The sequence below is a fragment of the Hippichthys cyanospilos genome, chromosome 12 (genome assembly GCF_059441005.1).
Source record: "Hippichthys cyanospilos isolate Australia breed blue-spotted pipefish chromosome 12, RoL_Hcya_1.0, whole genome shotgun sequence".
NCBI classification, from domain to species: Eukaryota; Metazoa; Chordata; class Actinopteri; order Syngnathiformes; family Syngnathidae; genus Hippichthys; species Hippichthys cyanospilos.
Window position 1 is genome coordinate 14,963,142 of NC_142380.1, and position 26,314 is coordinate 14,989,455.

A 26,314-nucleotide genomic window follows, 5' to 3' on the forward strand; every position below is an offset into this window, starting at 1 on the left:
ACTCCAAACTGTGGAGCTGCAGTCATAACCACTTTTTCATCATTTATTTGTTTTTGTTTTTTTTTCATTTATTTTATTTGTATGTATTTGTATCGCGATTCATTTGGTGTTAACGGAATTTAAAACTCTTCTAAAAGCAAAAAGTGCAGCAGCGTTCAAGGAAAACTTTAACCTTTTTAACTTTTTTCAATTTTAAGGTAAAAAAGAAGATAGAACATTCAATCTGAAGAGTTTTTACTGGCACATATTTGGCAACATATTTTTGATAAACATTCAGTGGATTTGAGAGTCAAAAGCCTGAAGTGTCAAAGTGATTCTCCCTGGCCTGAGTGTTTGTTTGGTCCGTTTGTCTTGCGTCTGAATGCAAACCGCAATTCGCTATCTCATCCCCTCACAGGTTCCTTTGACTCCTGCAGCCTAACCACAGAGTGACACCTCACCCCGCACACCCCTTGTAAACCATCTCTGCATGACACCCCATTCTGATTCCGAGTGCTTTTCCTGAGCACATATGGCCCCTGGGTCTTTGCGTACTCCCACTCCAAATCTTACTTTCATTTGTTAGCTTTTTATTACTAATTTGGTGGAATGGTCTACTTGATGGATGCAGCAAAATATAAATGCTTTGCTTCAACTGTACTGACATGGCGACAATTGCTCAGCAGTAATTTGTCCCGTTATTCAATAAAAGAATATATATAAACTCCTTTTTTAATGAGCTGAATCAATAATTGACAAAATAATTGCCAGATTAATCGATTATTAAAATAACTGCTAGATGCAGCTCTAGGTCAGGTCAGACGCTTGAAAGTGTGAACAACGGAAGAAACACTCCACACCAAACTTGGATGCTTGGATTTATGATTTAAACAGTCCACAAATCAACCTCTCATCCATCACTGTGATCAGCAGCCCCCCCTTGTTTGCAAGCAGCTCGTTTCTGGTTGTAAATCTAACCCCCCGCTAAGGACCTCATCCAGGGAACGTTGGAGTGTGGATGTGAAGAAAGCTGCGCGCTACTTCCTGGTTATTGTGTGTCTCTTTTGGGTCGGGTTGCTGGGGGTGTTTGGAAGGTCAGAGTTCATGCCTGTGGCTTATTTTTATGTTTTGTATTGTGTTTGTTTGCTTTATATGACGAGTAAAATGCATGAAGAACATTTGTGGCAAAAAAAAAGGGTGAAATCAAATTTTCAAGAGAGCAAGCTCTGGTATTTTTAGCAGTCAAAAAACAAAACAAAACAAAACAACAACATAATTTTCATGTACAAGTGATACCTTTATATAATGTCACTTTCTGTTGACTGAAAATGACATCACATTTACCCCAGGTAACGACCAGTCTTGGCTCACCTGTTTTCTTGTCATGTGATATTTGCAAGCTGAGCCGTGATTGGTTGTTACCTAAGCCCTAAGTACATGTGATGTCATTTTCAGTTGACAACAGGTTTCAAAATGTATTAGAGATACTGTAGTCCGCTTATTTAACAATTTTGCGCTGTAAAAAGTTCATATTTTCTTTATAGTTAATTTGATCGCTAAATCATTTGTTGATATCATTAAAAACACTCTTCCACTTGCTGTTAAAATGACAGAAAATGACAATCTGTTCTCAAGGCTAGGGTAACAACCAATCACGTCTTACCTGTTCTTCATGTGACGTTTAGCTGAGCTGTGATTGGCCATTACATAAGTTCATCACATGTGATGTCATTGTCAGTCGACGGCAATTGGCAAAATGAGTTTTTAAAAGTTTATTCGTATATAAAAAATAAGTCATCAAATGAACTTTAGAATATATTTTTTTTAATTGTTGAATGACAAAATAAGTAAAGTTAGGATATATATAAGATATAAGTCAAAACAGCTCACAGATATCTTGGAACAAACAATTTGCTTGCAAAACATTTTTGTCATAAAATAAATATGGAATTATGCGCTTAAATTCCACGATAACTTGTCTCAAACATAAATTACGCACATGGGATTAACATGGGATAGTAGGACTGTACTTGTATTTTTTTTTTTTTTTATTTTGACGATGACTTTGGGGCTTGAAAGATGACATCATTGTGACCAAAAACAGTAAATAATAAAATCCCTTAAAGAAAAGTGGAAAAAAACATTTCAAGTATATTTTAAACAAACTAACAAATGCTTTCACACTACGCAGAAAAAAATAAACAACAAAAAAAATGTTCATGTTGCTAAGGTCTCAAAATAGTCACTTTATGTACTGACCAAAACGTAGACTCAGTATCACATCACGCCTTTTACTGTGTCACTGCTTAACAGTCTGGCAATCGGATGACTGGACATTTGCTTTCTCCTCATTGTGAAATCAGTTCTTAAGAAACCAAGCTCAAACATGTGTGAAAAGACCCACAAGAGTGACTTTGACTTTTCTAATCGCTCTATGAGAACATCAGAGAGTGACACTGACATATTTTATCTGCCTGGGACTGACTGTAAAGCAGAAGATTTTGCTTCTGCTTTTTGGTTGGATTTTTCTCAAGTCACGGTTCACTGCTCGTCGTTTGAATAAGAAAAGATTTTTGTACAACGCAGAGGTGGTCTTGAAATATCTGACCGTTACACTTTTTGAAGTACTTTGGAGTCCACCAGTCTTCATTCCAATGTAACATTTGCTTCAAAATGCTCTTGCTACCTCTTAACTTCAGCATGTACAGTAAAACCTGCTCTGGGTGGATATTTTTACATCTCTAAATGGGCTACCAAGTCCTAAGTGAAAACTCAGAAGTGATAGGGTCTATTCTGTCCATTATCCCTAACTCATTCAATGCCAAGGATGTATTTTCATGTTTTTTAAGAGTGAACATTCAGTCCCAGATACTTAAATATTGATTTCCTACTTTAGTATCTGGAAACGAATGTGCGTAATGTACTTAAGCATTGATTTATTACTTAAGTACCTGAGATTTTTTTTTAAAAAACGTGAAAATAGTCCCGGCATTAAATGAGTTAACGATGAAAAGACCATTTGTTGCATGTGAGACAAGCCCATTTACTTTTAAAACCTGCCATTAATTTATTTGCATTTCTTTAATCCAAGGGATGCTTGCGAGACGCTGCTTTTGTTTTACTATAGTATAAATCTATACTATGCTATGCTATGCTATGCTATGCTGTGCTGTGCTGATTATATAAAAAACAATTTTAAAAAATTGGCTTAACTTCTACATGCTTAAAGAGAATGTCAACGAAAAAAACCTTGATATTACATTCTATGTAGCCCAATAAGTCTAGAAATGTCATTCTGATTCCCTCGTTCACTTCCAGCCCAGTAAAAAAGTGGATATTTGATATCTAGAGCAGACATTGGTAGTGAATGAGTTCAAATTCCATCCATCCGTTTTCTAGAGCCGCTTATCCTGTTCTTCTGAGAAATGATTGTGAGTTATTTACTGCAGGTAATACATTTTGATTCTTTGATATATGCCAGCAACACATAGTCATATGTGGAAGAATAAATTCATTCATTGCCAGCCCAGTAAAAATGGATCATTAACATCTACAGCAGGTTTGTCCAAACTACAGCTCGGGGGCCATTTGCGGCCCATCATTCACATTTTAGTGGGCCTCGGCATATACTAAAAATTACCCAGGGCTCGAAATAAGTGAGTCCGCCTCACTGTTTGTTCTGTCGATTTGGGACTTTTATGCCTCATGTAAACACGTGAACTGTGTTCCAATCAGCTTGACACATCTAAATCTCCATTAGCTGCTAATGTGAGGACGAGCTGTATGGCGCATTCAAATAAAGTCAGACTTTTTAAACTAATACAGACAAAAACGCCATTGATGCACTAAAAATAAATGACTGTAATAATAATAATAATAATAATAATAATTGCTATTTTTTGTTGTTGGATCAGATCCCTGTAGAAAAAAATAGGAAATTGCTCCTCAAGTGAAACCAATGATTAACATTACATAACAGAAACATAAAAAACCTGACCCACAATGCTATTTTAAAAAAGTTAAAAAAAAATCTTTATTTGTCTCATTATCTCAAACAGAAAGCCTTTGTAGTTTTTCTTAAATAACTTCTTTGTATTGACAATGTGAAGGTGGTTGCTTGATTCATTTTTACAGGGTCTAATTAGTCAGTAAAAAACATAAGGTGGCCCTTAACGTGTTTCCATTTTGCAGCTCTCAGAGAAAAAAAATTGAGAGACCCCTGATCGACAGTCATCAATGGCAGTAAAACGGATGGATTTTGCAACTAATTTCATATTCCACAAATGTATAATACCGTTTTAGGCTAATGAGGCTACATTAAAAAAAAAAAAAAAGTCCTGTACGTTGTAACATCTGCATGGAAGAAAGAGGCAGGACTTAGTGGGGTGGCAGTGATATAGTCTAGTCTGGTTGCGAGTGTCTTGGTTGTGAGCCGTGACCAACAGCAGCTATCGTGTTGATGTGTTCATTGTTTTTAATGTGTTTTACGCTTTTCCTGCTAATCCAGTATTTAATAAACAGCTGAACAGTGCTCTCCTTTCCCAAAATTGCAGTAAAAACAAAAGTGCTTTCTACTCCTAACCCTAACCCTGAATGTCACAGTTGTCCAATAGTATGCATTGGGTCCTTGCAGTCATGACTTTGATGGGTGTTTGGTTATCTGGTGTATGGGAATAGGTGGATCCACAGTGTGAGCCATGTCAGACAGAATTTCCTCTTTCTGTTGCTCATGTTGCTTGATATAAACCACCCATGCTTAGCTCCTCACTTACTCCTCTTAGTCACACTGGCAGAATAAATCACAACGCCTATGTGTAAGTAGTGAGAAGTGAGTTTTAAGATTTTGAATGTTGATTTTATTACAGTTGCAAAAAACATGATCATTTGTGATAAACCTATGCAAAAGGGTTTAATTATGCTAAGTTTACAAAAGTAGAGTGACTGCATATTTTTAAACAGAAATGCTAATACCTAGTCGGCAATGCTAAAAAAAAAAAAAAATCTGTCGAATGAATGACTCAAAAACATAAATCCACAACTTGGAAAACTTTGGGTTAAATTCACACGAAATCCCACACAATGGTACCACAGGACAATTAATGGTGCCTTCTATATGATCCTTTTTAGTAAATCTGATTTTTTTTGGAGGTTCTGTGGTTGTACCTGTATATTTGCATAATAGTAATTAATTAATTGTGCATTTTGTTGCTTGCTTGCTTGCTTGCTTGCTTGCTTGCTTGCTTGATTGATTGATTGATTGATTGATTGATTGATTGATTGATTGATCGATCGATTGATTGATTGATGTATACCTACTTGCCAATGAATTTTTACGGAGCCCCACGGTGGCTCAATAAAGGTTGGGAAACGCCGTTCAATCGTAATCATAATAAATGTGTACGTTTTCAATTCATATTTGTTTTTCTGCATTCTTTCTTTTTGAGATTTTTTGCTCAATTTCTTTTCTTAGAGACGACGTGAACGGTATGTTTGGATTTTGCTGCCCTCTGTTGGTTTGACATGTTGCCTCCAATGCTGCAGGGGGCGCTTAATTGTCGAGGTGGCCTCTGTAAACATACAACAATTGGCTCGTTTCCGCTGGAAGGCAGTGAATACAGTCTTTGAATCGTAGAGGATAACGTGAAAATATCCCCTGAAATGGTGAGCTAACCGTCACGATTTAGACGTTTTTGATCCCTTGCGTATGTATACTAGTAGGTTTTTTATGTTAGGCGGGCATTTGCAGTGGTTTGATGGTCGGATGGCGACTGATAAATTCCCGGTGTTTAGTTCCAGCGTGGCGTTTTTTCATGGCTGACGAATCTAAAGTTGACCTAATAAAATTTGAACAAACGTTTTTATGCATCGAATTGTCAAAACTTGAATATTTATGCAATTTGTTTCATTCCTGTAGCAGGTTTGGTGTTCATAACAGACTTCGCTTCATTTCAGGGTTTTGTAAAAGTGGTGAAGAGCAAGGCTTACTTCAAGAGATATGAAGTGAAATTCAGGCGAAGGAGAGGTATAAATGAAGTTCCAAATGCATTTGCATGCCGATTTTAAGTGTTGCTCCGATGTTAATTACACTTCTACACTAAATCCAATCAAGCACTTGACAGTCAAAAGTGGCAAACAGTCTAAAAACCACATAGATCGTGTTGATACTTGAGAATAAATACTCAGCTGAAAGAAGGCACTGCTTAACTTATTCAAAAGTAAACGTCGTACAAATGTAAAGTTAAAAAAAAAAATCTGAATCAATATACGTTTCAAACCAGAATTGGTACATGAGCCTACGTCCTAACAGCCTTGCAATGCCTGAGAGAGTAAAGAGTAGAAAATGCAAATATTTGGTTTCAGATATAGGTGATTAAAGTTATCATAATAAAACCAGATCTAATTAAGTACAGATAAAGGAAAAATCTACTCAACTATAGTAAATAATTTTCCTCAATATTTCATTTCTTCTGACATACTAAATTGTCCCTAAGTGTGATTGGGTGCGTGAACGGTGGTTTGTCTCTGTGTGCCCTGCGATTGGCTGGCAATCAGTTCAGGGTGTCCCCCGCCCACTGCTTGAAGCCAGCTGGGATAGGCACCAGCAAGCCTGCGAGCCTTGTGAGGATAAGCAGTTCTAGAAAATGGATGGATGAATTTTGTTCCTTCCCATCTCTAATCAGACCACTACTCATATGAAGTGAGTTTGAGTCTGTCTCATTTTTGGTGATAATTCTTGTGGTTAGTGGCCAGTCCGGTTTTAAAGTATATTGGTTCTGTGCTTCTTAATGACGAGTCCTATTATGTTGAGTAAACAAATTTGAAATACTTCCGAGCTGTAAATACTGCACTATGTACATGAATAAAATCGAAAAGAAATCCATCAGCTAAGAATTCAAAATAACATTGACTATGTATACATGTTTACTGATGCGCTTCTACAGTATTTACCTCGTGTTAGAGTGACTTTGTGTGTGTTCCAGAGGGAAAAACGGACTACTTTGCCCGCAAACGCCTGGTTGTACAGGACAAGAATAAGTACAACACCCCCAAATACCGACTGATCGTCCGTTTGTCCAACAGGGATATCTGTTGCCAGGTCAGTTGCGGGAAGACGGGAGGCGTTCTCATGAACTATGATGACTTCTTTAACTATGATGCCTGTTGACAGATTGCCTATGCAAAGATTGAGGGAGATCACATTGTGTGTGCTGCTTACTCTCACGAGTTGCCAAAATACGGCATCGCTGTAGGTCTCACAAACTATGCCGCTGCTTACTGCACTGGACTTCTGCTTGCCCGCCGGGTAAGAACATAAAAGCATTGTTACTTGCTATTGCATTATTTCACTCACGTTTTACAATGGTCTCCTCAAAAATACGTGACTGTCGCTCTAAGGGCTGTCTACCCCCCCCTTCCCCTAGCTGTTACACAAGTTCGGCATGGATCAGGTTTACGAAGGTCAGGTGGAGGTGACAGGAGACGAGTTCAACGTGGAGAGTGTGGACGGTCAGCCCAGTGCCTTCACCTGCTACCTGGATGCGGGCCTGGCCAGGACCACCACAGGCAACAAAGTGTTCGGAGCACTGAAGGGAGCGGTTGACGGAGGGCTGGCCATTCCTCACAGGTCGGTCGGAAATCATTTCTGGATGTCCTTCCAGCTGAAAGACCCTTCAGATGCCAACACCTGCGGTGACCGATTTGTGTGGGGTGGTTCTCTGCGTCTTGATGATGATCCCAAGAATGCTGAGCAAAACGTAGTTGGTCCTTCGTTTGCGTTGGCTGATGTTTATTGTTCTTTCAAGACGGGGCTGAAAGAAGCAACAGAATCAACCCACCCAATTTGCTCAATTATGTCAGTTTTAAACCTTTTTTGAGATACATATTTGACATTAGAAAAATTGTCCTTTCACACAATCCAAAACGATATCTCACTCCGTGAATGTAATGGGATAATGATGCTATTTAAAAGTAATTAACATACGTTTTAACAACTGCAAGAAAGAAACTACGTTGAGAAAAATGTCCTCCCAAGAACATAGTGCAAATTTAAAACACAAATTGACAATGTACATAACTATAACAACTTTAGTTTTGATTACAATTATGTTTAACCATGTTGATGGATTACCAACATGTGAAAAAGTCAAGCTTTCAATAGGATTTTTTTGGAGGGCGCTATTGTTGATATCCCAATAACCAGTGATGCAAATACAGCTCAGCACCAAAATGTAATAGATGAATATTGCAGTGATATTATACCATGAATGAAAATACATGTCTGGGCTCTTTCACTCAGGTGTTCAGATCATCCAGCTGCAGTGAGATTAGAGTGTGACTTCATTCATCACTTCTCCTTTCAGGAAGGGAAGAGTTAAATGGCCCAGGCAGGGTAGACACATTTACCGGGTAGTAACTATGGGATAAGATTTTTTATTTTTTTAGCTTGTTGGTCCAGAAGTGCAATGAAACACATGGAGAATGCGCTGCCTATCAAGCCACTGTATTTTTGTAACAGCCAATCTTGAGAGAGCCAGCCAATGCTTCAAACTAAACTGTGGGATATCAAGTAACATGAAATAGACAGCCTTGTATGCTTCTGTTTTTTTTTTTTTTGTTAGTTCCTTCCGAAATCAAGATCATGACAACTGTCTAACACTTGATTATCTTTACCCCCCAGCGTGAGCAGCATTTTCTGTAAACAACGCTGTGTTCTTTTTTTTTTTTTTTCAACAATAGCTGGGCAGGCCACTGGTCTCCCGCGATTGGCTCAATGAATAACCATGATCTAGAACAGGGGTGCCCAACTCATTTTTATCATTGGCCACATTATTGTCGGAGGGCCGTTATGACTGTGAAGTATGATAGTCACACGTTTACACATTTTAAAATCAGAGGCTGCTAAAAACTGTTCAAAAGGGCTATTGATCACAAAAACAATTGTAAAATTTGAAGAAAATTTTGCATTTTAATCAGAAACTTGAAGTCATAAGTAGCATTTCGTGGGCCATGTCAGATGATGTGGCGGGCCGGATCTGGCCCCCGGGCCTTGAGTTTGACACCTTTTGATCTAGAATGTACACAATCGTGAGCCCATATTACATAGAGCGTTTAGTCGTTACAATTTTTGCCACCGACTAGGCATACATTTTGTGTGACAATACTGGCTATTACACAATATCACTGGCTGTGAATGAGCTGCTGAGGTCTGTTTTCACCGTCGTTTGCAGCTTGAAACGCTTCCCTGGTTACGACACGGAGAGCAAAGAGTTTAACGCAGAAGTGCATCGGAAGCACATCCTGGGCATGAACGTGGCCAGCTACATGTCTTACCTGATGGAGGAGGATGAGGAAGCCTACAAGAAGCAGTTTTCGCGTTTCATCAAGAATGGTGTCACACCGGAGACGGTATGACAAAGGCAGAACACTTCACATTTCTGGGCCGGCCACTCAAGTCCTATTTTTTAAATGTATTTATTTATTTTACAAAAGATAAATGGTTATCTTGCTTCTATGTGATGATCTAAAACATTGGTTCTCAAATGGGGCTACTACTAAAGTACTCCAGGGGGTTCTTGAAGGAACTTCATAGGGTACTCAAGATTAAAAAAAAAAAAAATAAAAATGCACAAATCTTTTAAAAATAATTGTTTCAGGAAAATATAAGCTCATAAAACAAATTTTATGTTCAGTAGGTTATTCAAATTCATTATTGTAAAAAAGCCAGATTCTCCCCCATACTAGAATGGTTCAACCCAACTTGTCATGTGCCACCTCTCGTTACCTGTCAGGTTAATGATTTATTTTTGTGAATACATAAGAGGACAATGCAAAAGAAGACACTTTAAGTTGAATATTTTTCTGTGGACAAATATTTATAATTATTTCTTTTTGAGAACAGATCTGACACTTTTTGGATTTTTCTTTTTTTGGGGGGGGGAATATTTAATAATAATTAAATTTATTATTTATTTTTGTGACGAGATCTCTACTGTAATCCCAAAACATGGCACTTTATGTTGAATATTTTCCAGTGGACAAATATTTATTTATAATAGTTTGTTTTTTTTGAGAACAGGTCTGACATTTAAAGAAACCTAGAAAAACCTGTCGCATCAAACTAGTCCCTAGCGTGTTTGTTTTTGTTGAAAGATCGCCCATACCACAATATAGTGAAACAATTTATTTAATCCAGACACAGTGGGAAAGTACACGAGGCCTCGGGCCAGTCCTGCCACAGGTCGGAGCAGAAAATGGCAACGTTTCACCTTCCACATCCAGTTCTTAAACCCTTTTGGGGTGTGTAGTCCCACTGTGGAATGTGTGTGTGTATGTGTGCGTGTGTGTGTGTGTGCGCGCGTGGGGATGGTGTCTTCAAGTCTTTGTTCTTTGGAAGAGGGAGTAAGTGTGAGCGCCATAAACCCTGACTGATATCTTCTTTTGATGGCCACAACTGGCCTTTTGTTCCTGGTGGAATGTTGTGTCGGGGGATGCCATTTGTTCCTTTTGGAGGTGATGACTTGTCTTGATTTCTCCTGGGCCAAGACTGTAACTGCTTCATACTGACATTACGTCGTCTCACTCTTTATTAGAATAACACATTTCCATTAGCCCACTGTTTTATTGATACATTGGATTTAAAAAAAAAACTGAACATGTATTACCTTTACATTTGATGTGAATTATTTTTTTGTGGACAAGTATTTATTAATAATTGTGTTCGTGACTAATTTTGTGAACTGATCTTTACTGTAACCCCAAAACAGGACACTTGATGTTGAATATTTTCCTGTGGACAAATATGTATTCATATTTTTTTTATTTTTTATGTTTGTTTATAGTTATTATTTCAACTATGATCCAAAAGAGGTCAAATGAGATTGATAATTTTTTTGTGGACCAATACTACTGAAGTTTGAAAAGGTCTGAAGTTTAATCAATCAAGACGCTGATGGAGTATTTTAAGTCTTATCTTTTATAAAATAAAATAAAAATCCTCCAAAGATTATTTGCACTGGATAATGGGTGCTTGACTGAAAAGCTTTTTTAAAGCTGATCTGAAACATGCTGAGCAAAACGCTGATGTTTAGCGTTCCTTCAAGATGCGTCTGAGAGAAACGCATACCTGCCCTGTGGTTCCATCACACAATAATGCCATGTTAACATGATATTTTTTTCTTTTTTTGCACTTTTCCAGGTAGAGGAAATGTACAAAAAAGCACACGCCGCCATCAGAGCAAACCCAGTTCATGAAAAGAAACCCAAAAAAGAAATCAAAATCAAGAAGAGGTGGGCTTTTTTCAGTTTTATTTCACTTCAAAAACTAAAGTGACAAAAGGACATGCCTCACACAACATAGGCTTGAGACATTGTGCAATTGCTGATTTTGTTTTTAACTGCCTGCTGAGCTCTCATTCAACTGTCAAATGTTAATGGTGCCACTGTTTACTCTGGGCAGGTGGAATCGCGCCAAGATGTCCCTGGCACAAAGAAAGGACCGCGTCGCCCAGAAAAAGGCCAGCTTCTTACGAGCGCAAGAGCGAGAGGCCGGGGACGGTTAGCGGCCCCGCTCCTGCGCAGCAATGCGCATCACAAACAAATAAATATATTCCAAAAACTTCAGAGTTTGGCATTTGATAGTTTGTGGAATGATGATGTTTCACATTTGGTCCCATGTCATATGCACAGCTCACAAAACGATATTGATTTTTAATGAAAAATGCACTATAACCTTTGATTGTCATGCTTTTCCGCTTGACATGGAGGCGAAGTTCACAGCAATCCTCTGGTGCAGTGATTGTCAAATTTGGCTTGGGGCTTTCTGCAGGTATTAGCAAATCAAATTTAGTGCTGTGGCAGGAACAGTATGTTTTCAAATTATTTGGAACACGAAGCATTGCTAAATTGAGTGACACAACAAAACATAAGCCTTAAGTATTATACAGATGTTCTTTTTGATTAGTGATGAAATTCTCTGGCAGTTCCTCACTAAAATATGCTAGAGACCAAATGTAGTTTCAAAGTTTAATCAGACATGAATGGCACAGTTTTAAGTCTTCCCCAGCCAAAAATGCTTTGCGTGGGTCAGGTGTTAGGTTGGGGGGGTAAAAAAAAAAGGCTGAAGAATCACTGCTCTTGTCATTGAGAAACTGCTGTAGGCTTATTTTAGTCATGCTTCATTCATACTTGTATTGAAATTTTGACATGAAACCAATGTTAGTTTAGCCCATCAGGGTCTTGTAAGACAACAGCAAGTTGTGCAAAAAAGCACAATTCAACAAAGTTTTGAGAATCAAATGGTTACAGTGCATTTTAGTTTCATTGGAAAATTTTACCCAAGCCCAATTTCTGTGAGTACACAAAAAGTTTCCACACTCAAAAAAAAAAAGATATGTAGTATGACAGCAAAATAGTGTATAGTGTCTTCTCAGTTGTGCAAATCATGCATGTGTTTTTCTGCTAAAATATTGTCCACACAGCAGCTGTGTAGTCCAGCTTTTTTTTTTTAAATCACAACAAGAAAAATGACTTCATATCAGCCGTGCCACAGAAAGACCATGTGCATTTTTATACAGCATTCAAGTGCAGCCACAGGATTGAACAAAGATCTTCACTAAGAACATTCATAAGACGATTTCAGCATATGTTTTATGGCACTGTGATAGGCAAAACTCAAAACTGACACAGAACAAGAAGTCATTGTTTTTCTAAAAAGATACCTAAGAGTCTAACATTCACAAATGACTACGGATTCTGTGTGTTCATGTGTAATATGTTCACACAATTCATGATCTAAGGCTTGAAAGGAAAAGCCTTGTAGTCACTAGGTAACGATTGTGCTTCTAATGGATTGACTCCTCAGTTGCTTAGCAATGCCCAAAGTCTCCCACTGAGTACTGAATTCATTGAAAATGTCACAATGAGGAAGCATCTTTTGCCTCCTAATTTTGTAACAAACCCCATGATGAACCCGCTTCAGTTTTGACAAAATGAGGACCTTCATAACAAAATGTCACGTTTTCCCATACAAGTACTGTACCTAACTTCGGTTTCAACATTCCGATGAATATCAAAATAAACATGCAAAAATCATCACATTATATGAGAACCTTCTGTTATTTCTTGGTGCTACACAAACCTAAACTAATATTAATGGTAAAAAATATATATATCTGTTAATAAAAAAACTTTAAAATGTTGAACATGGGCAAAGGTGTTGGGACGTGGCCATTATACCAACAAGAAATTAATAAAAAAAATAATATACTAAGTTTGCCAATAATTGTTCACAATGTCGTGTCAGATGAAGAATTAAGATTCAGATGTGACTTCAGCGAACATTAAGACCAACGTGAGATTAACAGGATACCTTCTGACTTTTGCCCATGTATTGTATCATCTCATCATTCACTTCGGACAAAACCTGACGGATATTGGGCTTTGGATTAAAAGTTATGGACGAAACTAAGATACACAATCACTATTAATTGACCTTCACTCACGTCAAATTGTTCAATGTTTCAGTGCTTTCAACACAATTGGCTGCCGTCTAACATGGGGCCCAATGACAAAATTTAAGACCCTTGTTTTATCCACAATTACTTCCAGTCACGTTCGTGGGTTTCTTTTTTTTTTTTGTGAGTTTCCAGTCTGTTACTTTGCGGCTCCTTGCAAGAGAACTGCAAGATGTGCAAAATCTAATTCAACAAATAGGACTGAAAATAATCAATGGAATCACTTAAACATCTCACTGGAAAAAAAAAAAAAAAGTTATCAGTGTTATGATTTCCAGTTCCTTATATGAGAACAGCAAATTAAGTTATGTAAAAGTTAAAAACCCGCAATAGGGTTGCGAAGAACTGAATAATTTGATGACTCAAACTGCTTATTAAAAACAAGACATAATACCAAAGACCCTTTTGTGTTATACGTTTTCTGGTCAGCCCTTGTGTAAGAACAGCAAGTTTTACAAAAGGTACCAAAACTAATTAGCGCTGAAACTATAATTTAAGTAAAAATAAAAAGGCCATTCCTAGTGGTTAAGTTTTCTGTTCAGCTCTGGTACAGAACAGCAAGTTCAAAGTTCAAAACAGTGAAAACGATTTTTCTGTTCAGCTCGTTATCAGAGAAACAACATGGACATAAAGTACTGAAACTAAATCAGGGTGGAAACGTCAACTGAGTAATTTGAAAGACCCAAGTACAAAAGAAAAACAGGAAAAAGAAAACAAAAAGCCCTGGTTGTACTTTTTGTCTGTTTAGCTTTTTGCTAGAAATTTCAAAAGTGGAAAAAAAATCAAAGCCGCAAAGGACCATTTTTTTTTCTTTTCAGCTCAGAAAACAGCAAGTTGTGCAAAAAGGACTGAAACAATACTAAACAATGAATTGAGTAACTTGAATAGCTCATTTCTTCTGCTGAACTCTTTGTCGAGGTCAGATTTACGTTGCATTGCAAAAGCTACACAGTTCAGCATTTTCAGTTGGCCCTGAACTTTCAAATCCCAAGGCCCAATCTCCCCAACGTTTTGCTTAAGTAGTGGATTTACTTCATAAAATGTGCTCCCGTTTACTTATCGTATCACAGCATTGTCATGTGCGACTTTGCGGTCACGAGTCCTTGGTGTGCGAGATCTGTCTCCACAGCAGAGCCTTCAAGTTGTTGAGGAGCAGCGAGTGCTCCATGTTCAACTGGCCGGCGTCGCCCTTGAGGGCCATGCAGGCGTACAGCTGTCTCTCCAGCTCCTCCCGCAGGGCGGACGGCGCCCCGTGCAGCAGGTAGTCCTTCAGCGTACTGCACGCCTTGGCCAGATTGGGCCGAACGGGCTCCTCCCTGCAGCGTTTCTCCGCGGCGTCGCACGACGTCCGGCAGTCCGCCCCGTACACGCAGTCGGCGTCCGTCTCGCAGCGCAGAGCCCGCATTCGCCGCCGGAACTGGCTCTCCGGCACCACGGCCCGGGCGTCCGCGAGACGCAGCTCGTGGCCGTCGGTGTAGCCGAAGCGAGCCGGCGCCAGGTCGCAGATGAGGAAGCTGCCGTAAGTGCCGTGGAAGACGTCCTCCACCAGCTCCAGGAGGCCCATGGAGATCTTGGCTTTGCGAGGCCACGAGGGGGCGAACCACTGGTCCATGGTGCGCTGTAAGCTGCCGGGGATCCAGGAGGCCAGCGGCCAGGGTGGGGAGAAACCGTAGAGCGGCCCGTGGGGGACCCTTTCGGTCATGTAGAGGTCGCCGCAGTGGCCGAGGAGGCGGGGAGTGTGGCCCCGCTCCTGAAGCAGCAGGCCCAGAAACACCTGAAACAAAAGTAGCAGCTTAACACGCTGTGCCGGGTGCCATCAACTCTCTGAAAGTGACCACTTTGCGATTTGCTGTCTACTGAAAATGACGTCACAGTTGCTCAGGTAACGACCAATCACAGCGCAGACGTTTTCTCACTTTGTCATATAATATCCTCAAACTGAGCAGTGATTTTACTCCTTAACTCATATTCCATGAACACAATATTTGGCAGAAGACAGTGTTCAGACTTGGAAGGGGAGAAGGAGGTGTCAAAGACTATATGGTCGTAAAAAAATGTTTTGACTTGACTTCGAGTACGGTAGCTGGACTGTCAAAGAACTAATACACAGTCACATTGTGCTCCATTAAACTCGTTCATCCCTAAAGACATATTTTTACATTTTGTTTATTGTTGTTTTTTTTTCTTTTCTTTTTTTAAATATTTGTCTAAATGAGGGTCTGAACATGACTGAAATGAAGCAGGTACTCAACCAATCAATCACTTAAAGGGATAGTGTGTAAGATTGAGACCGTTTTTCATTACACACAGCAGGAGGTGCTGCATTTACCATTGTCTGTAGCTATAAAAAACATGGCCGCCTCCGGAGACGTGCCACCCCCCATGTAATATCATTTAATAACTAAACCTATGATTATATTTAAAATATACCGGTGGTCATTAAGAACACATTCCTATTCAAGTTTGGGGAATTTACAATCATTTAATTTATTCCTTTTCAATGAAAAAGCGGTCTAAATGACACTGTCCCGTTAAGGTAATTAAGTATTAATGTCAAATGATATTATGAATATGTGTATTTAACTTTGATTATTGGACCTCATCAATCTGCAGGAGGGCCCACATGGAGCGAGCTTCTGGCAGGGACACTTTTCCGTCTTTGTTGCCGTCCGCCACAGACAGGATCACGCTTACCAGACCTCCGAGGTTGCTCTGATCTCCAAGTTTGGACTAGAAATTTCACACACACAAAGTGCCAAGTGAGACAGAATGTTTTATTAGATCCATCAATGACACATTTGTTAGTTGGACACTAAATTTGGACACTTTATTTTTTTGTTTTGTTTTGTTTTTGTTTTTTACCTTGAGGTGATTAAAGACCATCTCTCGGAACTTCTCCACCGACGTGCCCATGGTGGGGGTCCTGAATACAGGCGCCTCCTTGTGAGGCTCCGGCTCGCCGATCTCGTACCGTGTCACTTTCCCCACATGGCAACGAATGATCCCTTCGTGATCTCCCCAACTTCCAGTGTACACCTGATAAAACAATATTTTTCTTCATGAAAGGGGGGTATGCAGCCTCAAACAGTTTTGCTCAGACCAACTAATGATGGGATCCGAAAATACTGATGTCGCGTGAGAGGTATTTGAAATCTGATTATGAAAAATTCCAGTTCAAATGGAGCTTACTTAGGCCAGCATTTCTGATTCAGAAAGCCCAGAACAGATTACATTAACATGGCAATTCAGTAATCCCTCGTTTTTCGCGGTTAATTGGGCCTGAACCCCCCGAAGAGAAATATGACTGCAATACACAAATCTTAAACCTTATACAGTAACTGTACTGTTAAGCCTTCTGGTTTCCATGTCTTGGCTGGACGTACTTGGGATCATCGTGAGCCGCAGTTACTCTACGAGTAGGCGCTCAGACGTCTAACAAGAGTGAAGCAAGTAGCTGACCAAATATGATTAAAAAGCAGAATTTACACTTGAAATTCCAACTTATTACTGAAGAGGATCCCAAAGCTTTCTTTCCTCCTTGTGATCTCTTTCAGCCTCTCATGTGTGATTGAGTCAGAGAACTTCCTTCGCATTGCCCACCCCACAAAAAAAAAAAAAAAAAAAAAATGAGCACTGTTCTCAACTGACTGACCAGATAATCTATCAATTAGCTCAAGGGTGTACTCCTACAAGACGTGGGCACCAATGGGGAGTGGATTTCAATTTCTGAGCAGGAGTGGGTTACAACTCCTGCCCTCATTGGTCGATTGTCGAGCTAATCACGTCTTTTAGAAATGCCCCTTAGTTTATTGAGATTGCCCGGGTAGTCAGTTGAGAACAGTACTTTTTTTTTCTGAGTCGATCACACAGAAGTGGCTGAAATGATCACAAGGAGGAAAGAAAGCTTTGGGATCCTCTTACCACTCTTGATTGACAGCCGAACGCCTACCCGTAGGGCGATTGTGGCTCATCGTGATCCTGACTACGGACAGTTAAGACATGAAAAAGAGAAGACATAACAGTACTACCTTTTACAGTATAAGGTTTAATAATTTCAGATTTAAGTAAATATGTGTACAGCAGTAATTTAACGTTTGTGGAGTGCCCGTGACGTGTGCATCCACAGTTAACTCATCTCTCTGGCATGTGGGGAATCTTCACAGCATGTCTCTTTGCAATAAAGCTTAAAAAAAAAAAAACAAAAAAAAAAAACCAAGAATAAATCTGCGATGCACTGAGGGTGTGATAGGGGAGGTGCGAAGTAGCGAAGAACCACTGTACATCCAAGCTGAAACCTGATTGGACCTGAAAAAAAATCTAACATCAAACATAAAGATACCGGAAGCAAAGAAAAACTATGAAATGGGAAGAATGAGCTGTTGGAAATAAATTCATACAATTTAATGGGACAAATATTCGAATTGAAGCCGCAAATGTCATTGTACGGTACAACTATACATTTGACAATAAATCTCTTGAATACTTGAAAAGTAGGTCGGTACTTGATGCTATGACAAGGGACAACTTTGCAGACGGTTTTCTACCTGGTTGTTTGGAAGTGTTGACAGACATCTGCTCATGTAGAATGTGTCTTTATCGCACAGGCTGCTGCAGGCCGAGCCGTCAATGATCCCTCGCCTGTATTTGTCACACTTTAAGGCGAAGAGAATACACAAGTCTGTCGTCAGGCTTATTCACTAACAGGTTCCAAAGCCCACAAAGAGGTTGGATTGCATCCCGTGGTCAAATTGCATTTGTCAGAGCACATACGGAGCTGGCACAAGGCATACAAGAAGTAAGCACCTGCTACCTTGAACAAATGTTTGGATTTAGATCATTTATTTCTTTACTGCTTTCTATCAGAGCTATAGGCCAAATAAAAGAAATGATAGATTGTGGTACTTCATCACCAAAAATTTGCATGGATTATTATCATTTAAAGAAAGTATTGCAGTAATAAAGTGAGGTTTAAACGATAAAAAAGTAATTTTTATAAATATTCCCAAAGTAAAATAAGGCTTTCTTCCCTTGTCATACTCCTAAGATTATAACATTTTATCCCAGAAAAGGCTTTCTGTATTCTGATTAGATTCATTTTCAGGCATCGGGCTTCTTGTGCTCAAGTTGGTGGGGGTTGGAAAACAAATGCCAATCACACCCTAAAGGGGACATTGATTAGCTGTCATTGTGTTTGGCATTACCTCATTTTTTTTAACTGGTTAAAGGTTTTTCCTCGATTCTATTTAGGTGAGATTAAAATGAGATTCATTATATCATATAATTCTAAATGAATTTCATTATTTTAATCTCTTGACAGCGTTAAAACTGCCATTTTAAATTCTCTTAACATTTTTAAGCGTTTTTTGGTCTTCACTATAACATTCCATTCCACACATTCCAACATTCCATTAGCCTAACCCTACATATAGAGCTTCTTTTTCAAAAACACAATGTTATATTTAATTGTGAAAAAAAAAACGGCTTGTTTTCCACAATCAAAGTTATAAAATATAAAGAATCACGGTCTATCCATAAAGTTCACATGAAAAAAATGACTTCTTTATCTAATTTAGGCCTTCTTTGTCAGTTCTTTGTTTCGAAGCGATCATGTTGATCAAGCAAGACTTCTGCATTGGAGAACTTCGGTTTGAGCTGATGGTAGAATAACATCATGATATGTGTGGTGCTGTAAAGACTATCTGAACAGAGACCACACATAATAAGACTAAAATTGTCAATTCCCCCATTTTGTTTGGAGTCTGTCACGTTTTTAAAAAATACTTTATGTGTACTAGGCCCAAGGTGTGTTAAACCCACAGCTTGAAATTAATAAATGAGTTAAACAGCAATTACCATTCTATTGGAAGGGAAGCACAAATGTGTGAGGCCAATAAAACAGCAAAGACCCAGACAACCAGCCAACATTAAGTGTAGGGTGTACAAATATCGACAAGCTATCACAAGGTTGCGGTGTGTGCATTTCAAAAATCAATCTGAATCACACGACGTGGTTAAAAACAAGCACAAGCTAATCGATAACTCACAATGGCGTTTTTGCATTGGTGTCCTCTGCACAGTTCTGTGTAGGCTGAGTATTGCACGTAGAGTACCCAGCTCCCCACCAGCACCGTCAGCCAGGTGAGGAACAAGTACTTCACCCTTACAAAGGAGATCCGAGCCTGCAAAGAGAGATGTGCAATTCCGTCACTCCAGATTTTTTCGATTGCAAGTTGTTTCTTCAAAATCAAGTCAGGTCCCTCAGGTCAAGGCGTCACTGTGGATAACCTTAAACCTGGTTTTCTGAGATTAGATACTATCTCAGGTTTTTTGTTTTCATTTTAATATCTTTGAATTAATTGTAAATGTTCAGAAGCGCTCATTTTGAAGATATTTCAATTGTTATTTTGATTTCTTTTTTTTATGACACGTTTGCTTTGTTGTCTTTTTGTTTTTCAAATACAGTGATGCCTTGGGACAGGAATTACCCAATTTACAATTTTTTTTTTTTGAGACACCATGTTGTTGCCCTTAAAGCAATGGCTATTTGGTTACAAATAGTGGCGCAACACATTCACACAGACCATCATAATACTCAGAGGCAAATATTTTTATCCTCTGCAAAGGAAGACTAGTATACTGTAAGTGCTGAAGTGAGAAGCCATGAGGAGGATATACATATATATATATTATATATATATATAATATACACATATATATATATATATATATATATATATATATATATATATATATATATATATACATATATATATATATATATATATATATATATATATATATATATATATATATATATATATATATATATATATATATATATATAAAGTTAAAACTGGTTGAATCCATCAGATTTGAGTGCATACAAGAAGGCGGGAAATTCTCTTGAGGGATTCGATCGAGGATATTTCAAGGTAATTATATAGGATAACATGCTGCGTGCACTTTGAAAATGTGCAAAAATCTCAAATTTGTGTAAATTTAGGTTGAAATATTGACGTAAAATAAATTATAAACGCCCAATTTCTGCAAGAATCTAGACAGTTTTACTTTCATATGTGTCAAAATTCTGGGATTTACGCATTTATTTACAAGAAATTTCCACTTAAATAGCCCTTTGTTTTGTGCCAGCAGCCATGTTGGATTTTGTATCGATACACAACATTGTACTTTCTTACGTCGATTTAAGTTGGAACAGGATGAAATCATCAGGTTTTACTGCATACAAGCAGGCAGGAGTAGATAAAGCTAAATATTGTAGTGGGACGTAACTTCCTACCTCCATAAAGTATGAAAACATAGTGTTAGGACTATTTTGAAAAACAACAACAAAGATGTCAATTGGAAAAGCAACTGGGATAATGAACAGTAGTATCAAGTTCTGGGTTTAGGCCTGCTAAAAATGTTTTCATCTCAGCACATAGTCTGTCTGGGTTTATGGCAAGGGAGGGAGTCTACTTGCCCCACACTTATTCTGTTAAGAATATTTCATGGGCTTCAGTTTGTAATCCATCTATCCATTTATATAGCTGCTTATCCTCACTAGGGTTCGCTGACCGGCTGGTGTCTATTCCAGCTGTCTGCGGGCAGTAGGCGGGGGACACCCTGAGCTGGTTGCCGGCCAAATGCAGAGCACACAGGGACGTACAACGATTCACGCGCCCAATCACATCAAAGTCTCCAATACTTGTACCATGCATGTTTTTGGAATGTGGGAGGAAGCCTGAGCACGGGGAGAACATGCAAACTCCCCACAGGAAGGCCGAAGTGAGCTGGAGTTGAACTTGGGACTCTGAACTATGAGGCGGACGAGCTAACCACTCTTCCACCGAGCCGCCCCGTACCTCAATCAATAAGGAAGGCTGCAACATTTCTTGCAATGTCCCTTTTGGCAACTGCATTCCAGAGGGGAAAGGCAACTATCCAGTTGGGTCAATCTGTACTTTTTTTATGTTTCTTTTCAAAGCAAATTCCTTGGACCCAAGAGGCTCTGTGCGGTGTTCAAAGCTTAGCTAGCAAATTAAACTTGAAAAATCAAAGCACCAGAGCTTATTTTTTTAAAGTACATTTTACAAACTGTTATGAGAATATAATCATTTTTCTTTCCCTTATTAAACATTGTTTTTTTTTTAAGTTTGACTTAAATATTGCAAATGTCTCTTATACAAATGCCACTTAAGTCTCATGAGGTTATGACCTACAAAATGTCCTATATTTTTTTTCTTAAATTCTATATTCTCATAATTCTTTTTTTTTCTCAAAAAACTTTGATCCAAATGGCACCCTTGATTGTTGCCACAGTACATTTGTGATTCTTGTGCCTGCATTTTTTCACAGCTCCATTATGTTCAGCAAAGATGTTGGCACTGTTGGAAAGTCTGGATGTGTATGTGGAACTCTGAGTCAGCGCTTAGGATTTAAAGCGGATCTGAACGGAACTGGAGAATTGAATTATTCTTTCTGTATCTAGGTCATTCCAGAATTGGTGGACATTTTTTGCTTCAAAATTCTTGAAAAGTAAACCTTCACTTCTCTGATTTTCTGCTACAAATCAAATATAGGTAATCAACTATCCTAGGCTTGATTACTTCAGCTTACAAATCAATGGTACAATTTTTATTACCGGTACGTGATTTAAAAAAGAAATACATTTACTTTAATCACAGTAAGAGGATTTCAGGTGACGGTTGCAAATCTGTACACATGTTAGTTTTCTGTTTAGCTAGCTGTTACTGTTGACCAAGAGGACCAACTTGCTTATTTTAATATGAAGGAAAAAAAGTGAAATCAAATCCAATTAAATTATTTTTTTAAATAAGGCTTTGTCTTATTCAGATTATATGGAAAACAGGGTTGCATTCAAGTAAGATAAAGTTTTATAAAAGTATGGAAAATAGAAAAGCGGACATACACATTCTCTTGGAAAACTATTTCATGATGTCAAGTCCTGCGTCTCATATGATTCACTGCATTCTTCCTCTTCTACAAAGCTAAAAAGGTTATGCTAACAGGGTTGCATGCATGTTGAGGGACAAATGTTCCATGAATGATAGTTATTATCTGAAATGTTCTGTTTATTAAAACAAATGTTTCCACAGCTGCAAGAACTTTAAATTCCATTTTAATTGTTTCAATTGAGCTTCAATTTGGTTACAATGTGTAGGATAAGACAAAATTATATCTTCGGGTGTAAAAAACCTAAAGGTCAGCGTGAAGATTGAAAAATTTTTTGAGACCTCAGGAATCCTATTTACAAAGCAAAAATTTCATTAAAGCGATTGCTTCGTAAGCGCACAGCAGTTTAACAACTAGTAATTCTGAAATGGATCTTTCCGAAGCTGTGACGTGAACAGAAGCCTCATGAATGGAGGCTGTTTCACGACCTGTAAGAAATCTCTAATAAACGTTTAAGACTTCTCTTGGCTCCTGTGTGTCAAAATCTCAAATGAAAAAAAAACAACAACATTGTTTACCAATGAGTATTCCAACAGGAAAAATGCAATATCTCTGTGGTGCAGCCTACATTGTAGCTAATGTAACATATTTTCAGGTTGACCTATCTTAAGTGGACTCTATCAGAAAAGAAAAAAAAAAGACGATTTTTCAGCAGGTTAGATGTTGACAAGATCTATAATTCATTGTTACAAATGAAAGCCTTCACTTTGCTCATTTTAAGGCGGAATAGGCTCAAGAACCTGGCCACCATCTACACAATAAATATGTTTGGCCACCAATTGTACTGTGAAACACTGTACAAACAGCAACCACTGCAACAAGTCTCACCTCTTCTCGAGCACTGAAAAAAGAAGCGCCAAATGAGTTGGTAAATAGTCTTGTTTGCTTTGATGGGGAAAACTGACAGTTGGTAATTTTGGTTTTAAATACACATTTTGTGACACCTGTCTTGGAATGTTTATGACACAACTTATATCCCTTTTTATTATAAAATGTTTACAATGTTGTGCATAGGCAGCATTCCAACATTCTCTGGGTTGTTTTTCTAAAACCAGAATATTGCATTGCATCAGACCCAATAGTTGCAGACAATGTGGTTAAACACCAATATTCTCGGGTATGATCATTGAAGCTTTTGGCTCAAGACGACAGTTTTTCGTCGACATCCCGCAGGTATTATTAAACCGAGGAGTATCGCGTCTACTGCCAGCTGTCAGCCTGATGTGACAATCACACGCTTCTTAATCAAAACGCACCCGAACCAAAATATACACCAAGCTGTCTTACCTGGAAATAGTAAGACTTCTTCACCCAGGCCCGTGGAAACAGCCCCTTTGCCATCACAAAAATAGATCATCTCAAAACTGGGGAACATCAGTCAAGCTCAGCCACCGCAGGATTGAGTGTCTCTCTTCGCATGCACAACGAAGAGAAATTAATGCACATTATTTCATTTTACAAATGTCGCTTTTGTCATCGTGCGCGGCGCGGTGCTCTGCATATTAGCAGTTTCGCTCAGGCAGTTGCTTTTCCCAACGAAGTTTTGCAGGCACAAGCGATCGACTGAAAAAGCAGAAAACAGCAGCACAGACTCATGGCAATGCGCAGGCGCGGTGTGTTCGAAAGCGTTCTTTAAAAAGTAAACGATAGGTAGTTTCCGGTCCACATAAAATAAGTTTAAAAGGTTTGAGGCATATTTACAAGTGGCGCATATGTTTTCAATTGAAAATTGCAACAAAATGAGAGCAGTACTATTAGACTAACCGGATCGCATGTATGAATTAACTTCCGCTATCTTTCACAGTAATAGTCATCGAACAGTACTTCCGCTAAGAGAAACTTCGTTTTTCAAATCCGATGTTTTTTTTACCCTCAAGAACAGTTACTTAATATGGTCACATTGACGGCACACAGTGTTTTCTTCTCAGATTACAAAATCTAACCATTATTACTTCCGGTGGATAAACTCCAAATGGCACGTGAATTTAAATTGTGACTGTTTTTAGTGTCAAACTAAATTTGCTCACTCTCGTACTATATAAAACTTCAAATTTCTTCATAGGACTAGTTGTTGTATATCTAGATAATAATCAGCACAACAGTTGGAATTTGATAAAGGTGGGAACAGGCCACGGGTGTCAAACTCAAGGCCCGGGGACCAGATCCGGCCCTCCACATTATTTTATAAGAGCTGCGAAATGCTGATTTGACATTAGGTTTCTGGCTGGAATACCAAACTTGCAAGTTGTCTTCAACTTTTAAAAATTTGGGGAGAAAAAAAAACAATTTTACCGGTCTCTGATTTCCCAACTAGGTAAGTGTGTGACAAACACACCAAGTTTATTTGACTTGACAGAAACTATAACTATAATGTGGTCTCCAATAAACATGAGTTTGAAACCCATGAAATAGACATTGACTGTGTGACGCCACCAGCTCGCCACATCTTTGCAACCCACTAGAATGTGCCTAATGTGCCAGGCTCTTAATAAGCTTCTCCAGGACTGTTGGTATCGGTTCGCTGTTGAACCTCTCATTTGAAATCTGGCCTCTGACATTGGAGATCCTGCAGGATTTTGGTTTACTCTCCATCCGCCCTCGTTTGATATTTTCTTAAAGTTTATCCAGTAGGCGCTTAGTAAATGCACTGTTGTAATTATTGTCATCTTATCCACAGCAAATCTTGGAGGCCATTTTTCAGAAAAAAATGTTCAGCTCAGGCTCTGTAGTTATGGGTGAAAGGTAGGGTATGCAAATGAATGCGCAGAATGAAGCACATGATGTTATGCATCAGTGGTTTTTGTGATTTCTTACATGTGTACCTGATTATATATATATATATATATATATATATATATATATATATATATATATATATATATATATATATATATATATATATATATATATATATATATATATATATATACACTCTAAATTGCCCTTCGATGTAATTGGGTGTGTGAATGGTTGTTCATCACTGTCTGCCCTGCGATTGGCTGGCAACCAGTTCAGGGTGTCCCGTGCCTACTGCCCGAAGACGGCTAGGATAGGAACCAGCAAGTCAGTGCCCCTAGTGAGGATATCGGCTGTAGAAGATGGATGAGTATTTCTCTTCCTCACTTGAGTAAGCCTTTCCTTTAAAAAATCAGTCATCAGTGCATATACTGTATATATCATTTAATTCACAAACTAATAAATTTAATTAATGGTTCTCCAATTATATTATACACATATACTGCACATCGTATTCTTTATTAATCTGTGCTTTCTTAATTTCATGTTTCAATCCACGTTATATTGAAACCTAATCTGTTTTTTCTAAACGTTTTTTCGTTAACCATTTTTGCTTTATTTCACTAACCCTACATTGTTTTGCAAACCCCACAAATACACGCGTGCACGCGCGCGCGCACACACACGCACACACTAATGCACACACGCACACACACTTCTTTGCATGCCTTCTTGCTGGAAGAAAGCGCTTCACTGCCCGTCCACTGAGTTTGATGGAATGACAGAATAATTCGTGATACGCAGAGGAACGAGTCCCACAATGAAACAAATAAATAAAATAAATAAATAAATGTTCAAATAATATACAAATAATAACACTGTGAAACAAATAAACATGTAAATACAGTATGTAGATAAACAAAGATTTTAATAAAGAATTCATGTTTCAAATAAACAAATGAATACTGCATTAAATAATTATTGGACTGAGTTAATATATACAGAACTAAATAAATATGCCAAAGAACATGTTACTGTTTGTTTATGTATTCATTTAGTTATTATTATTATTATTTACCTTTTGAAAATACCAAAAACGTCGTTTTCAATTGCGC

General features: G+C 38.3%; 2 protein-coding genes across 2 annotated transcripts; one reads left to right on the plus strand and one right to left on the minus strand.

Moving 5' to 3' along the window:
• The first annotated feature begins 5,536 nt into the window (after positions 1-5,536).
• On the plus strand, positions 5,537-11,598 carry rpl5a (ribosomal protein L5a). Its single transcript, XM_088428610.1, has 8 exons — positions 5,537-5,640; positions 5,932-6,001; positions 6,960-7,075; positions 7,148-7,282; positions 7,401-7,603; positions 9,207-9,384; positions 11,174-11,265; positions 11,435-11,598. The coding sequence occupies exons 1-8, from the start codon at positions 5,638-5,640 to the stop codon at positions 11,535-11,537; spliced, it is 900 nt and encodes a 299-aa protein (XP_088284736.1). The 5' UTR covers positions 5,537-5,637; the 3' UTR covers positions 11,538-11,598.
• Positions 11,267-24,224, minus strand: dipk1aa (divergent protein kinase domain 1Aa). Its single transcript, XM_088428607.1, has 6 exons — positions 23,751-24,224; positions 19,535-19,669; positions 18,035-18,142; positions 16,353-16,526; positions 16,089-16,220; positions 11,267-15,264 (listed from the first exon to the last, which is right to left on the minus strand). Exons 1-6 carry the CDS (start codon positions 23,802-23,804, stop codon positions 14,584-14,586), a joined length of 1,284 nt encoding a protein of 427 aa, XP_088284733.1. The 5' UTR covers positions 23,805-24,224; the 3' UTR covers positions 11,267-14,583.
• Positions 24,225-26,314: the final 2,090 nt, after the last annotated feature.

What these genes read in the sequence shown, in the direction of transcription:
- dipk1aa (XM_088428607.1), bottom strand. Translation starts at nt 23,804, where the DNA reads ATGGCAAAGGGGCTGTTTCCACGGGCCTGGGTGAAGAAGTCTTACTAT. An exon ending in CAACACTTCCAAACAACCAG is followed by an intron (nt 16,527 to 18,034) that starts GTAGAAAACCGT and finishes TTGTTTTATCAG; the next exon opens with GTGTACACTGGAAGTTGGGG. An exon ending in CCCTCCTGCAGATTGATGAG is followed by an intron (nt 15,265 to 16,088) that starts GTCCAATAATCA and finishes CTTTTGTTTCAG; the next exon opens with GTGTTTCTGGGCCTGCTGCT.
- rpl5a (XM_088428610.1), top strand. An exon ending in GAAATTCAGGCGAAGGAGAG is followed by an intron (nt 6,002 to 6,959) that starts GTATAAATGAAG and finishes TGTGTGTTCCAG; the next exon opens with AGGGAAAAACGGACTACTTT. An exon ending in GAAATCAAAATCAAGAAGAG is followed by an intron (nt 11,266 to 11,434) that starts GTGGGCTTTTTT and finishes TACTCTGGGCAG; the next exon opens with GTGGAATCGCGCCAAGATGT.